The 16,354-nt window shown below is 40.5% G+C and overlaps 1 protein-coding gene across 1 annotated transcript in view; it reads right to left on the bottom strand.

The window, feature by feature from the left end:
* Positions 1-16,354, bottom strand: part of FREM3 (FRAS1 related extracellular matrix 3) — a 113,792-nt gene that overhangs the window by 40,860 nt on the left and 56,578 nt on the right. Inside the window, exons 6-8 of the mRNA XM_075614370.1 lie at positions 11,956-12,207; positions 690-839; positions 74-283 (exon numbers count right to left, since the gene is read on the bottom strand). Coding sequence (XP_075470485.1) covers positions 74-283; positions 690-839; positions 11,956-12,207 — 612 coding nt within the window. The remainder of the gene's footprint in view (positions 1-73; positions 284-689; positions 840-11,955; positions 12,208-16,354) is intronic.

Genomic DNA, 16,354 nt, shown 5'->3' with positions numbered 1-16,354 from the left:
CAGTGTAAGAGACTGACACCTGTAAGTACAGTATGAGTAACATGACTGCACAGAAACTTTGGATGGCACTTACAGTCAGAAGTGGTATCGTTGATGGTGACAGTCGTTTTGCTAGGCCCCCCGAGCACTGCATTCATGGGCATACGCAGAACCAATTCAAACTTCTCAAGGCCCTCCAAAGCTGGCTGTCCCAAGTCATCCAGGATTGTCACTCGGAAACTCTGCATGTTTACACCAGGAGCAAAGTCAAGATTTCGGCTAATGCCCACGTAATCTGTGCCCGCTGGATAGAAAGAGAATTGGAGGCACAATGGTTCATTTGTAAGGTGTGTGTTGAATGAGACCCTTTTCTTACACCATAATTCAACAAGTGCTTAGTTAGTTCTGGAATCCTGCCTTGCACAGTTGTGAAGTGCAGGCACTTAGGAAGTCTCCTATCAGCATTGATAAGTCAAGTGTATTTTTCAAATCTGAAAACCATTTAGCAAATTTACAGAGCGTAAGGGGTCCTCAGTACAGAACTGCTCAGTATTTCATCCAGCTTTCCTCTATCAATCATTTTCTTACTCATATTTTCTTTTCCATGTACTGAAGATTTCAAAAGTGCTGCTTCACATACTCATTCGCTAGAAAAGCATATATATTTTTAACTGGTTGGCTTTCTTTTCTAAGCACAGTTGAGAGCTCACCTTCAGCAGACAGCGACTCCGTTTTCCTGGAGTGCACTGTGACGGTGGCCGCTTTGGAAAGGTCAGTTCCAGTTCTCCAGACACGGACATCCACGTATCCAGCACTTTCATCAACATGGTAATCAGTATTAGCAAAATAGAAAGCCGGCTCTACAGACAAAGAGGAAAACCATCAGTTATGTTAAAGAATAAACATTAGTTTTGTCCTGACTTCTTGTTTTTAACTTTAAACAAAAGTAAGGCTATGAAAATAAGACGTATCTGCATTAGTCCATTTACGTTGAATGCTGTAATGCTCATCTCCTTGTCACCCAGACATTTTTTTTTTGCCAGTCCTGGATTACATATTCTCCACTGAGAACCATGTGCACCATGAGGAATGAGAATGCTGAATGGACAATGTTCAGAGTTACAAAATGAGGCCTGGATTATAATCTCATGAACCATGAGCAAATGGGGTTAGACTGGCAATACAGTGAATGGTTTGGTTTATCTTGCTCAAGTGAAGTTGCAGGCTCCATAAATTATGAGTCTATTTATTTTCATTATTTTACTCATGTGAGTTTTGACGGTAGGGGTATTTTACACATATGGTTTCTATAAAATAATGATCTTACTAGGAAATAGTATATGAGCTTTTTAAATGTTATAAACACCGCTGTTATCATATTATCACATCAAAAACGGACACAGTTATCAGTCACAGAATCAGATGCCATGAGATAATCGTGCCTCAAACGTATCGGGAGTGATGTAGTTAAAAGCATGAAGTGGCTTAATCTCCCCACTTGCTATTTCAAGGTGGTAAATTGAGCCCAATGTTTTCATGGATAATTAGGAAAAGCCTTACAATTCCAGTCTGGGAAAAGGTCAAAATGGAGGCCAGATCAGGGAGGCCAGATCAGGGAGGCCAATCTTTTGTTTTGAGAACATGATTACGCATCACAAGACAAAATTTACCAAATGCGATTCTAATTGACCATCTGTGTGGTACTTAGTACAGAACAATTAATTATAAATGATTACAAATGGTAATGTATAAGTAATAAATGTACTGCACGGGTCGGGTGTCCAAGTGGCCAACATCATTATGAATGTTATATGTAATATTTGAAGATGTCAAATAATGGGATATGATTTCATATTCAAGACAGGATTATGGGATAAGTCCCAACACCTTTGCTTTTCCAAACTTTTTGTGTTTCCTTTCATAATGTTCTATTGACGTAGGTAACTTTAAATTCTTGTGCTCTTTTTTACATTAATTATTTTGCTTGGTATAAATCTATATTACATAGTTACATAATGGACGAGGTTGAAAAAATTGCTACACACACTTTCCCCCTCCATATGGCTTGAGCCATTTACAGCATTTTACAGTAAGATTTACGTGTGCAATATGTTTTACCTATCTTCGTGTTTTGATAAATATTTATACATTGGCAAATATATTATCATACCTGACTGTGAGTTTGTAAGATGAAGAGTGGGAAATGCAGAGTTATGGGGGCCAGAGGACACAGCACATGCCAGCAACCTCCTTACACATATAGTTTATTGTTTTTATTGGTACCATCATTTGTGCACAGGTGTTACATTTCTGCAGCCATTAAGCTCCCATGTGGTTCAAATGTTGTCATTTGTTTATTGCACAAATTTACACTTTTTTATATTTGAAACCAACGGGTGGGATTTGCAAGAAATAAACAACTTTTACATTGTTAAATAAATCTAAATGTAGTATTGTCATCTAACTTCAGCTGTCACGACACACTCTCTTCTATCTCCGATCCACACTGTTCAAATACATTCTGAAGCAATATGTTAAAGTTCCCTCCAGCAGTTCAGAGGTTAAGTTATGTAAAACCACCACTCTCATGCACTTACACAAAGACTATGAAGTTGTCTGTCCTTTACCAGTAATTGGTTTGGGTGTCTCTCCCTTTCACTATTCACATTGCAAACAAAACACCTTAATTATCCACCACATCTAGTCCTTGTCTTAGGCCTTGGCCATGTTTGGCGCTTGCTGGCGGAAGCGTGCTGAAGCGCGCTCCCGCTCAGCACTGAGCCCCTACAGCCGCAATTAGAGCGGCTTTAGTAGGGGCTCACCTCCGCTTCCGCGCGCTTGCGGAAGCGCAGGTCTTAGGGGAATTTAAAATTCCCCCGCTTGCCGGCGAGACAGGCCGGTCACGTGAGCGGTTCGCCCAATGAGGGCGAACCAGCTCCGTGACGTCACTGGCCCGCCCCCGGCTAGTGACGCGCACGCCCCCGGCCCGCCCCCTGACGGTCTGTCCCCCTTCTGCCTCGATCCATGTCTCCTGTGTGTGTGTGTGTGCATGTGTGTGTGTGTGTGCCTTTGTGTGCGTGTGTGTGTGTGTATGTATATGTGTGTGCATGTGTGTGTGCATTGTGTGTGTGTGTATGTGTATGCATGTGTGTGTGTGTATGCATGTGTGTGTGTATGCATGTGTGTGTGTGTATGCATGTGTGTGTGTGTATGCATGTGTGTGTGTGTATGCATGTGTGTGCCTGTGTGTGTGTATGCATGTGCGCGCGCGTGCGTGAATATATTTATCAAAATTGCACAATGTTAATAAATAATTTATTCTTACAACATGTCTTTTTTTTTTATTTTTAAAATATTATATAATACTCACACTCACACTCACACTCACACTCACACACACACACACACACACACACACACACACACACACACACACACACACACACACACACACACACACACACACACGTTCCCCAGTGACACACAAACACACAGACCACTTCAAAGTGACACACACACACTGACAGCTATCAAGTGACACACACACACAATGATACCCGCCTCCCAAGCGCTTGCTGTCTCCTCTGTCAGGACAGCAAAAAGCTCCTGGTAGAGCGAGAGGCAGCAAGCGAGAGCGAGCAGCAGCACCTAAGCGCTTACTATGTCCCAGGCCTTACTCTCGAGCTGGGCAAACAAGTTCAAATCCGTTTCTTTGTTTTTCCCGAGTTTTCTATTCAAAATCCGTTGCACCGTGTTAGATCTGCTGACGGATTGTTACAATTTCAATCCGCGAGGAATAATCCAAAACAGCCATTAGCGGATTTTAAGAATCCAATCCGCAGATTGGATTAGTAAAATCCGTCTGCGGATTGCGGAATCCGCGGATGGATTGTTGGTGTTAAAAAAAAAAATTATAAAAAATCCGCAAAAGGCAAATTGCCATTTTTGAGACTGATCTCCTGAAATCCGCAGAACAAATGATCCGGCCGATCCGCCACGGATCCAAATCCACCAAAATTATTTGCCCAACTCTATTTAAATTGTGCTGATTCCATCAGCTCCAAAAGATTAAATGCTTGTTTAATACAAAAGGGAATCTCAATTGACAATGATATCAATGTAGTTTCTTTCCTAAGCCATCTCATTGGCAGAGTTGGTTAATGTCCAACCATTGAAGTATTTGGGTGCTAGTTGTACAGAACTGAGTACATGTATCATATCTATAGTATTTACTCCAGGATCATCGTCTAAATCCTGTTGGTTACAGTATCACCTTGATCCCTGTAAAATGGAAGCTCATATGCTTGTGTCTTGCTCATGATTCTTATTAAGCACGCACTGCAAAACATTTGAAATTAAATGTACTGGGGAATTTTAAAATGTTTTCATGTTTGCTGTAACGTACAAATTCTGTTTAATAGTTTTTGTAAATAAAAATATGAATGAATAAATAAGACCCATTAAACAAATGTTTTACATTGTATGCAGATTGTTAAATCGGAGACATCTAGGCCAAATTAACCTTTGCAGAAAAGGAAAACTGTCCTGAAACAGGATTGTGTTTTTTCTCTGTCTTCAGTCTGTCAGCACTCCTCAGCCTAGCTGTTGCAACAATGTTGCGACACCTTCTGGGTTTCTTGGCTTTAGCCAGTTGCCTTGGCAACCCCCCTGCCTTTTACCAGGATGGACTGATCCCCCTCCCCTTGCCAGGTGGTATTGCCCCAGTAAACTTCCCATCACCCCAGACCAGCATGCTGTCTTTTAGTACCAGCAGCCATCTTGAGCAGTCATCTCTCCTATCCTGGTAAAATTACTGATTTTTACCTATCCCTATATCTTGCATTTAGCCCACTTCCCCTATAGCCCCCCTTCCCCCTCCATTGCTCTCATGCCCCAGTGTTCCCTCAGTACTTTCCCCCCCTTGTTATTTGTATCATGCCCCAAATAAACACTTCAGCAAGTAAGAAGGTTCCCTTGCTTGATGTATGGGATGGAGTTAATCTGCTTGTCCCTACGGATCTATCAGGATGTGCTTGGTCCAAAACAGTCAAAATCAACTCTACAGGAGACGGGCTGAGACAGCTATACAGAGCAAGTAGCTCTACACAGCTATAAGGAGCCTGAAGCCTTAAAAACAGTTTCACAGACACAGAAGCTGCAACACTGCTTCATAGATCTGTGCATTATACATAGCACTGTCACTCTCCTATCCTGCCTGAGTGTGCAGCTCTGCACAGTTACACAGTGCGGTACAGACTTCACACCTACCCCTGCGCTACGTCCTGATGGCTAGGGCTACCAAGGGCCACGCCATCGGACATCCGCAAGGACATGGATCAGAGCCACGGACACCTGTAAGTACAGCTTCCGCTGCAGGACAACGACCGTCACCATCTGAGACAGTTGTCCATCGCTGACGCAGATAACAGACCGCACGCCATACGCACTGGCTAACGGCCTACATACACCTGCAGCATGGCAGAACTCAGACCCTCACCAGACACCACGCATGAGAGTGACAACTCAGACGCTGAGACTGCTACACAACCACAACAGATTCAGGAAGGCGCAAGGCGTAAGCAGACAGTTACACTTACATAAAGGGCTCATGAAAAATATGAAGCTGACATTGACGTGCACAGCGACAAGTTAGAGAAGGCCTGGAAAAAAACTAGACTTGAAATACGTAATGTTGCTAGCATTGGTAATTATCAAAAGCAGCTTGAGCAGGATATAACTCAAATAAAGTCTGGTCACTAGTGCTACCGAGAGCTGTCAGAGACACACATCATCTGCTTAACCCGTACTAATACCGGTGAAAGCCTGCAAGAACGAGATTTACAGAATAATATTGATCTGACACGTGCTGACCGCTATCACGGAAGCTGAGAGTAGGAGAATGTATCACAGCGCTCCAGCACATCGTGCCATTCATCACAAGGTCAGCAAAATCAGCGCGATCTAACGCAGCTAGCGCAAGCACAAGCCGCCTCTCTCTAAGTAAATCTCACCTGAAATAAAAATATTTTAATTTAAATTGTATTACAAGTGTAGATGAGCAGGGGGTGGAGCAGAACCGCGTTGATTTCAGGTGCGGAGACCCCTGCTTCCCAAGATACAGGCCCGTGCTTGCTAATTCCCCAGGATTCGGAGGGCCAACGCTTCTAAAGGTATGATACATTTTGAATGTATGTAGTTTTATTTTTAAAGGTTTTTTTATTGGATTTTTTTTTTTTTTATGTTTTTTATTGCCCATTGACTGCTAATGTATTAATCTGTTCCTGTTTATGGTACAGATGAATACAGTGGGAGTCAATGCATTTTTTGGCAAATGCATTTCTTCTATTGACTGTTTTATTTTCTATGTCTTTTTATTGTTTAGATTAAATTGATTTGAATTGTAATGGCTTGTTTTTTTCTTTATACAGATTGGTTAGCGATTTTATTTAATAATGTATTTTGGTGGCTACTGGTTTTAATTAATGTGTTGCCTAGTGGTTGTATGAATTAATTGTTGTGTTGGTACTGTTTTAGGTATTAAATGTATTTTTAAGTATTGGTTTTGATTTATGTAATTGATTGCATAGTGGTTTTAATTATTTTATTGAATGCCTAGTGGTTTTATTTCTTTAATTGATTTGCTAGTTGTTTTATTTTTTTAATTGATTGGCTAGCAATTTTAGTTAGTTAATTGCTTGGTTGGCTAGTGCTTTTAATTTTTGTTTCTGTGCATTTAGGTGCTTGTTGTATCTGTTTTAGTATTGTGTATTTTTGACATTCATGCTTTTGTATTAGTGTGACAATTGACTGCTATAGTAGCTTATCATGCCCATATTATATGGGTATGATGTACTACTAAGCCACTCAATGGGTACAGGGTGGGTATAGTCGGTCCGGGATGGGTGGTTAAGCCTCCCGGGTGGGTAGTGGGGCAGGGTTGGTTAACCCCTTAATTACTATAGCGGCTATTAACCGCTACGGTGATTAAGGGGTTAGGGGCCATTAGATTATATATTTGGTATGTATTGTTGCTGGCATCAGAGGACATGGCCTTGCAGTATGCTGACGAGGACACCCTTCATGTTGGCATGGGTATGTAGAACGGTTTTTAATTACTTTATTTATGCTGGCTGGCTAATGTTGTGATTAATAATGGGCAAATAATCTATTATCCATATCTGGATAATAGTTATTTTGCACATAACTGTACTGTATGTGTTTGGTGGTGGGGGGGGAGGTGTATTTATTGAAATGTAGGCCATGGTTTTGTTATTTTTAAATACAGGAATGGTACCACAGGCCAGCGGGGACCCACGGGGACCACCCGAGGACCCACGGATGCCCCCAGGGACCACTTGAGGACCTCCGGACACCTTCGGGGACCATCCGAGGGCCCACAGACACCCGTGGGAACCACCCGAGGGCCCCCAGGGACCCGCGGTCACCACCCATTGACCCTGTTGGGTCACACGGACACCTGCGGGGACCACCTGGAGGCCCACAGAGCCTAGCAAGGACCACCCAAGGTCCCCCAGACACCCGTTGGGACCCTCCGGGGACCCCAACTGGCCTGTTGTATTAATCCTGTGTCTAAAAAAATAAATAATGGTTTTATATGGGGCACTGGGGGTGGGTTGTGTATTATTGTTTATTAAATATTGTAAGGCTTTTTGGTGGCCTAGGAGGTGGTTAGTATGGCTGCTGTGTGTATTTTTTTGTATTGTGGGTAGCGGTGGTGGGTGAAAGGGGTATTAGCCCCAATTATAGGCCTACCGAGTGGGTAACGGGAGTGGTTAACCCCTTCATTACCTAAGCGGTATTAACTGCTAAGGCAATGAAGGGGTTAAGTCCACCTGCAAGCCCCCCGCAAGGCCTAAGCACCCACCAAGGGGCAAATACCACCTTCACCCACCCCCGCTACCCACAATAAGCATGGCACTGGTGGTTAACCCCTTCATTGCCTTAGCGGTTAGCCACTAAGGTAATGAAGTCGCCTGTAAATGCATTTTTCATGCATCGATTCATGCCGGGGATCTTCAGTGCTGATCTTAATCGGTATCAGCTCCGGAGTCTCCCGGCATCAATCCGATGCAGGAAAAATTCATTTTTTTTTCTAAGTGCCGTCTCGCCTCTTCTCGCCACCTTGTTGCCAACTTTTTGTGGAGAATGGAAATCTCCATTCTAGAGCGGTGATCAGCCTCGAAAAGCTAATCAGGGCTACTAGAATTGAGCGAGTTTGAAAAACTTGCAATAAGTGCCGAAAAGTGGCTTATCGCCGCGCGTTTGGCGGGTTTTTTTCGGCATAAAGATTTGACGAAAAAGTCTTTTATCGCCGACTTAGCGCTGCGTACTGAATAGCAGTCGGCTTTTTTGCGATAAGGTGTCGAAAAGTGGCCTTTCGCTGCTTAGTGCATAGGCCCCTGTGTTTGTGGAATTCTGCAGTCTTTGTGTTGGAAGAAGTGAGTGCGATTTGCGTGTTCTTCTATGGAACAAGTTTAGTTTATGTCACTGCTGTCATGTGACCTATCTACAGCGTATTCTCATGTTACCTTGTCTTTCTTTCTTTACAGGGTCAATTACACTAATGCTCATGAGTCTATGAAAGAGTCCTAGGAAACCTTACCTTTATTGTTTGCCTGCAGGATACACAAACCTTTTAGCTTGCCTTTCTATTAGGTCTTTTGTACATTTATGTGTTAACCATAAACACATTTTGGGAGGGGGGGGCACAGTGTTCTGCAAATGCAGAACTATCACATGAACGTAAGTTTCTGTGAGATAGGGGCGGGAAATTTTTATGGGGGGCGCGGGCGGTTGCATAGGCCCCGCGCTCATCAAATGCCGGGGGAACGCGTGAGGCCCCTGCAACACTCCACTTACCGGGATTCAGCCAGCGGTGTGGCGCGTCGCCATGGCAACGCGACATCAGGGCCATGTGATGTCACACGCAACAAATGACACCGCGGGTCACGTATTGTCACATGACCCCGCAGCGTCATTTGACGCGGATACAAGGTAGGGGGGTGCGAGAGCCGGGGAAGGGAAGACGGTGGGGCGCAGCTTCAAAAGTTTGCGCTCCCCTGCCCTAGTGCACTATCCCAGTTTAATGAATTACTCCCTGTGTTTGACACCTGCAGAACATTTCATAGTAGGACCATGACGTATGATGACAATTTTGCATTGTTATTAAGAAACAAATGTTTTTTTTTTTTTACTTATGTCTCCTAGCTGAAAACCTGGGAAAGGAACAGTGCAGAACACAGCACCATAGTTATCAAATGAAAGCATTGCAAGTTCAACAGTAGTTTTCTCCTTGATAAATCTGGTGCTTGTTTTTCTCCCCCTGCTTTTGGCCAAGCTTTGCAACAAGAGAGTAAATAACTCTCCAGGTGTTTCCTGGTAACTGAAACAGACTAAGCCAGTCCTGTTTTAATTTATTTCTCAAAGCAATCAGAGTTCGGAAACAGATCCCCCCCCCTCTTTATTTTTGAATCTCTCCAAGTCCTTTCCCTCTCACAAAGCCTCTTCCTTCCCTCACTAAAAAGTTGGGGGAGAGCTGGGCCCGGTGGAGGGCCGGCAGCCAGGCAAAGCAGTTGGGGGAGTGCCGGGCAGCAGTGGTCTGAGACCATACCCAAGTTAGGAAAGTTTGTATTTATTTGCTGCTTATATGTATTTGGGACATGGGTTTTTGTTTTATATGTATTAATTTAATATTGAGGGGTGTTTTTTTAATATGTATTTGGGGGGTGTTTTTTTTAAATTATATGTATTTGGGGGGTGATTTGGTATGTATTGGGGGTTAATATGTATTAGGGGGGTGGTTTGGTATGTAATGGTGGCGTGTTTTGGTATGTATTTGGGGGAAGTCCCAGCAAAAAAAAAAAGATTGTTTTGCCTGTGGTGTTACAAATGGGTAATACAAATATGACTCACTTAAAGAAACTAAACTACAGTATGCATAAAGAACAATTAATTTCAATGGATATTTCTATCAATATCTACTTTATGTAAATGTATATATAAAGTACAGTTTGAGGTGAATGCTGACACATATCCCATTAATAAAGGACTGTTAGTATGTGAAGGAGGTAATATATGAATTAAATGGAGACTGCTGTTTCAGATGGATGTGAAAGCTGCACAGGTGGAAGAATGTCGGATTAAAGGGGATTTGACAAACAAGCTTGAGTATAGATATGCTTGCAGTAACAGTCTGTGGAAATGAATAGCAGCCCTTTAAAACATTACAAATGTGGCTGGAGCTTGTTAAGGAAATTGTAGTGTTTGATATTAATCCCAGCTGCTGATAGAATTAATCTAATGCCAAATTAAAGAGAGTTGATAGGTATGGTACCAAATGGCAGCCGTTCTGTGCTGCATGATCTTATTTCTTCCTCAGTAATACCATTAAGACTTGAGATGAGAGTTTGCCATGGGAAGCTGACTCTGTCTGGAGGAGTTCCTGATCTGCTAAGTGGATTTCTCATTTCACAAATGTAAAACAAAATGAGCTATTTAGCTCAGAGGGAAAAAAAAACAGTTATTTTCTTTGTCACTTTAAGTCCTCTTTTATTCCCTCTTCCTGTTCTCAGAGCAAGATAACGTTAAGGACTGGCCTTTGAACGTTATAATGATGTCTTAGCCACCCGCACCCCTCCCATGTAATGACATTTTGATTACATTTGCTGTTGTGTTCCTTTTTCCAACAGGTAAATCTTTATATTTAATACAGTGCTTTTTAAATGAAATAATAGTGTTTTAGAATGTTAATTTCCCATATTAACCTGAAAGAATTCTAGATATTTTATTTTTAGTCCCAGCAAAAATACAAAATAGATTTGCCTGTTGTGTTACAAATGAATAATACAAATATTACTCTTACAGAAAGTAAACTACAGTATGCATGAAGAACAATTAATTACACAATGTTTTATGAACCGTTTTACCTTGCAGATACTGTTTTCTATATTTTTATGAATATCATCAAATCCAATAAATTATTGTTTAATATTCTTAAACTGTAATTAAACCACTGTCTTGATTTATGTGTATATTTTATTTGTATTTCTAGTACTTAGTGGATGAACATTTAAACATAATTGTAAATAATTGTCCATCAAAACAGAGGTCCCTTCTTTATATGTGAGTGAAGGACTAGCTCAGTGGTAAGAACACTGTCTTTGAAGTGGTTGAATCCATTTCAAAAGTAAACCCAGTGTCGGCTATCCCTGTGAACTTGGGCAAGACACTAACTTAATGTGCCTCGGGTACCACAATGAGATGGTAAGTTTTCCAGGGCAGTGCAAAATTCTACGTACAGAACTGCATAGATTGTCAGTACTATATAAGAAACATATTATAATATATTATTGTGAGGATTTGTAAGCAAGTGGTTAGAGTATTTTACTTGAATCACAGGTGAGGATTTGAAACCGCCTTTAGTACATTTTCTTTAAGGACAGCCATAAGAAAAACTCCAGAGCGCAATTGTTGCCAGGGTACAGAAAGAAAGAAAAGAGAAAATATAGTGCAATATGTTTAAAATAAATATTGTGATAGGGTGAGTTATTCAGTCCCACTCACATAACAATAGATGTACTCAGACTTCTCAATGGACAGCTATGCAGATCATGGTGCCATGAATATGCTACAAGGAACCTCCACAGTAGATGGCTATTGTCATTTTAATGTGTTCTGGAACTGAAAGGAACTATGTACACTCTATATACAGTGTTATAATGACATATGGATAATGTGCATGTTTGTGCAATAAAATTGATTTACATAGCTAAAGAGATAAACTATGTTAATCTTAAACCAGCTTCATTATTTGTGGTGAAATTCCCAAAAATGGCAATACAATGGGGCTTTTTATACCACATTTTTATGACATTATAGTAATCCACCATAAGATCTTGGCCTTGGAACATAACATTTATCTATCAATTTTCCCAGCAGTCCTAGATGCTCTCTTACCATCATCTGTGTCAGCAAGGATGGCCACTTTAGCACTTGAGAATTCAGCTCCCAGTTGTCCACCCATTGGCATGCTGAGTGTAACATTGAATGTCTCATCTTCCTCGTACAGGGAGTCATCAATGATGATAATTCGACAACTTTTTTCAGTCTCATCTTTGTCAAAGCGAATAATGCTGGTGTGGTCGTCTGGTCGGGTGATGTAGTCAGAGTAAGATAACACTGAGGAGGGAACAGTGCCGGTAGCTGAACCTATGTAAGGGACCAAGAAATATAAATTGAAAACCTGGCAAAGGTTAGAAAATCAAATGGCCTGATTGGATGTAGCCATTAAAGCAGCAGTCCAAGCTGCCATTAAAAAAAAATTCCCTGTAATATGTGCATCAATACAATCCACACAATGATAAGTAATTAGCTAAGTTGCCGATCAATCCATTCTCTTGTGATCAATCGACGAAGATTCGGCTCAGGGGTTCACTAAATGGCTGTCAGTGCAGCAGAAGAGGACCAAAGATGCAAAGTTCTGTTGGGAAGATCATGTGACCAGGCAGCCACTAGATACAATTGGTGCACTGCTAGAGAGAGGGCAGGGCTCAAAAAGGGTGTGCCAGAGCCTGTTTCAGAATTGGAAGGGGATGTGACTTTGTAAATGGTTGCAATAGAAAGAAAAAATGCTTGTTCCATCATAATACATTAAAAATGTAATTCATAGTTGTTGTTTTTTAATTTTTTAAATGCTACAAGTATTTTCTCATAGTACAGAACTGATTTATTAAAAAAAAACACACATGTAGGATTTTGCTTGGCCTGCAGCTTCAACAATATGTTTCCTTTAACTACTTTGTATTGTATGTCTTTATTTATATAGCGTCATTAATGTACATAGTGCTTCACAGCAGTAATATACGTGACAATCATATACTATAGATAACAAATAATATAAATAACACACAAAGGGGAGACGTGTTTCAGACATAACAGTAACATTTAGGAAAATGTAGTGTGATGCAGAGCTGGCCATGTCTGTTTTATAATAATAACATTCCTGGCCAATCTCTGCTATGGTGATTAGATACTATTGGATACTGTTTAATATAAATATAAGTATTTTTGTATCCATTTAAAAAAAAAAAAGAACTTGTAATAGCTCCATGGTATCTAAGTGCTTTGGAAAAAAAAATTAAATGTAACAATGTTTTGGGTTTTTGTATAAAAACTAAAAAAAATGTTTCCATCATTAACCAACTAGATAAAGAGAAAAACAATAAGTATCAAATATAATTATAATTACACTGACCTATGGAAAAATAAGATTCCTTTTACATTGGATGCAAACAAGTGCAATCTTTACTTTAAGGATGACAATCTTTCTAAGGGTTCGCTCAGACCAGCTGCTACGGCAGCTTGCTAGCGTTCGAGCCCCCGCCGCATGTTCCTGCAGCACAGCGATCTGTGCTCAAACTGCAGGAGGCAGATCGCGGTGTTTGGGGGCGTGGCAGGGGCGTGTAATGAGCGCGTCACGGAGCTGGTTCGCCTTTATTGGCTGAACCAGCTCGCGTCACGCGACTGTAGCCCCAAATTTCAATTTGAGTTGTGCTGGCAAAATGTCGCAGCGACAACACTGGCTGCACTTTGCCGCCGGTGGAGTTTTCAGTTTTAAAACTCCCACCGCACAACCCAAATGTGCGACGGACGTGTGCGCGCACGTTAGCACGCGCACGTCGCAACTCTCCCTGTCTGAGCTCAGCCAAGGGAAGCATATTACATTGATACATTGTTAAATATTTTCTTTGCCGCCAATTTTGGAACAGATCTAGAACATAACTTTTATTAACATGTATTAAAACAAAGCTATAAATTACGTTTAAAAAAGTGAAAAAAATGCTCTAATGCTTTTTAAAAACTATTTATAAAATTGCTATAAATGTTACTTTATTAAATAAAAATGTGGCAAAGGGAGGTTTACAATTACATCAAACAGCAATGTGTATTGTATGTTCAATAGGAGCTTGTTAGGTGTCCAGTATGTAAAAATATGTAACAGCACCTGATATCAATCGTAGATTTCTTTGTGAAATGATACAATTAAAACGAGGTATTTCTAACCATAAACTGATCTTCAAAGTGGCATTGAGCTATAGTGTGCAGGGCTCTGGGTCACTTTTATTTGTTGCCCTCCCAACTACAATAAATGAATAAAACAGAAATGCATAATCCCAAACGTCTGTCTGAAAAGGGAACAAAAGACCTTTGAATCCCATGTTCTCTCATGGCCGTCCTAATGTGGCAGCCAAGGGAAGAGGAAGAGACAGGAATTGAAGACTTGAAAAGGGATACTGAAGCTGTAGTCATAAGCAAGGCTTCAAAAATAGAGAGAGAGAGAGCTCCCATTTTTCCTGCTCATAGAGCATGTAGAATGTTAATATCACAGATCGTGATTAGCTAAGAGATGTCTAAGACTCTTCAACATGAAACAAGATCCCCTCTATTATCTTCACATATCACTGCTCCAGGCTTAGTGCCAAGATCTGAACTTGGGATTCATTTTTAACAAATAATGTGTTGTTAACCTCTTTCCTGCCAGGGGAATCTGACAACGAAGGTGTTAGACTTCACCATCATCTAAACACTAGCATTAAATAATGGCATTATAAATGTATATATGGTGTATTAACAAACAAATATAGATGGTGTATTAACAAATATATAGCACAAATGCAAACACCAGTCGAGTCTTCCCTTAATAGAGCAGTGTACATAGACTAATTAGAGGGGCAGAAGGGGGAAGGGGGGATTTGAAATACTCCTGTTGGAGTAGGGAGCAACTGAATTAAATGCGGCTGAATTTTATCTCAGGCTGGCACATACTATAACTAAGGGGTCAATCCTCAGAATGTCGCTAATTTTTTAATGTTCCATTAATGTCAATTTAACGTATCCATATCCGTAACGCCTATCCCCAAAAGTGCTTAGCCCAACAATGTCTTGGCATTTTCCTTAAAAATAACTGATCCTTACATTTAAACGGACGATGGGCTTACTCATTTGCAAATCATATGGTAATGAACAGTTTACCTAATATTGTAAATCCTCAGACCTCCGTTCATGTTAGAGCTTGGGAAGAACGCTACGATATTTAGAACCTTTCAAAAGCTGCCGTTAATCCCATCCAGATACTGATATTCATTTAGTTTCTTTTTTCTGGGAATAGCTTAAAAGCAATGTAATAAGTATAGGACTTAACTATTTCATTACATAAAGTTATACGTGTCATACAAAGATATATATGATGGATCATATAAATGTTTGAAACATATAAACTATATTATGGTTTTAACTGATTAAGGTTATGTTTGTGTGAACTAATCTGGTATATAATGTAATAATGACTGTACAAAATGTATGGGTGTACAATAATGTATATCCATACATACCCCAACAATATTAATTCATATTGAATTTATATTAATATACACTTAAAGGCACTGACTCTGATAACAATGGCACAGGGGAACCTGGTTCAAATCCTGGTATCAGCTCCTTGTGACCTTGGGCAAGTCACTTTACCTCCCTGTGCCTCAGGCACTAAAACAGATTGTAAGCTCATCTGTGCAGGGACTGTGTCTGTAACATTCCTCTGTGCTGTAACTGTGACGTGCTTGGTATCCCATTGGGAGAAAAGTACTATATGAAATAAAGTTATTATTATATATACCATATATTAAGGTGAATTAGTCTAAAAATGATAGATTTATAATATTATAATAAGATTTGCTTTAGCTTTTGGTAACACACATTAAAACTTATGTTAATAGCGTCACATTAAAGTTTGACCAATGCGCATGTGCAGTGTATTGGAAGACGCACATAACATAAGGATAGTGGTTTTGCTAACAGACTTTATTTATGCATATGATTAGCTTTGAGGATCCCAATAAATGAAGGGAAAATAGTGTCCGTTACCTATTTAGGTAACATAATGTTATTTGAAGAGATGTGCACATTTTGTTTGCAGATTTTGAGCCGCCAGTTCCTTTGGTCGGCGAATTTCCGCAGATCTCTCGGCCAATCCACAATTTCGTATTTTTTGGACAGAGAGAAATCCGCTTCTGGACAAATTTTCATTAATCTGAACACAGATTAAGAATCAATTTTCGGGAGGGAGGGAAAAGGTGCTACATGACGGCTATGCGAGAGGTGGCTACGGTATAACAGAACAGAGACAACAAGTCTTTCTCTCTCTCTCTCTGTGAGATAGAAAGGTGTTGAGTTGATATGTATTGCACAAGTGTTCTCTTATAGGAAAATATTTGGGAATTTGAGAGGACAACATGTGTAGGGCTATTTGATCCCATCTATGCTGTGGAGATGCCATTGTGAACATGGATTATCATATGGT

This window comes from Ascaphus truei, chromosome 1, assembly GCF_040206685.1.
Source record: "Ascaphus truei isolate aAscTru1 chromosome 1, aAscTru1.hap1, whole genome shotgun sequence".
NCBI lineage: Eukaryota > Metazoa > Chordata > Amphibia > Anura > Ascaphidae > Ascaphus > Ascaphus truei.
This window is presented reverse-complemented; position numbering and strand designations above follow the sequence as displayed.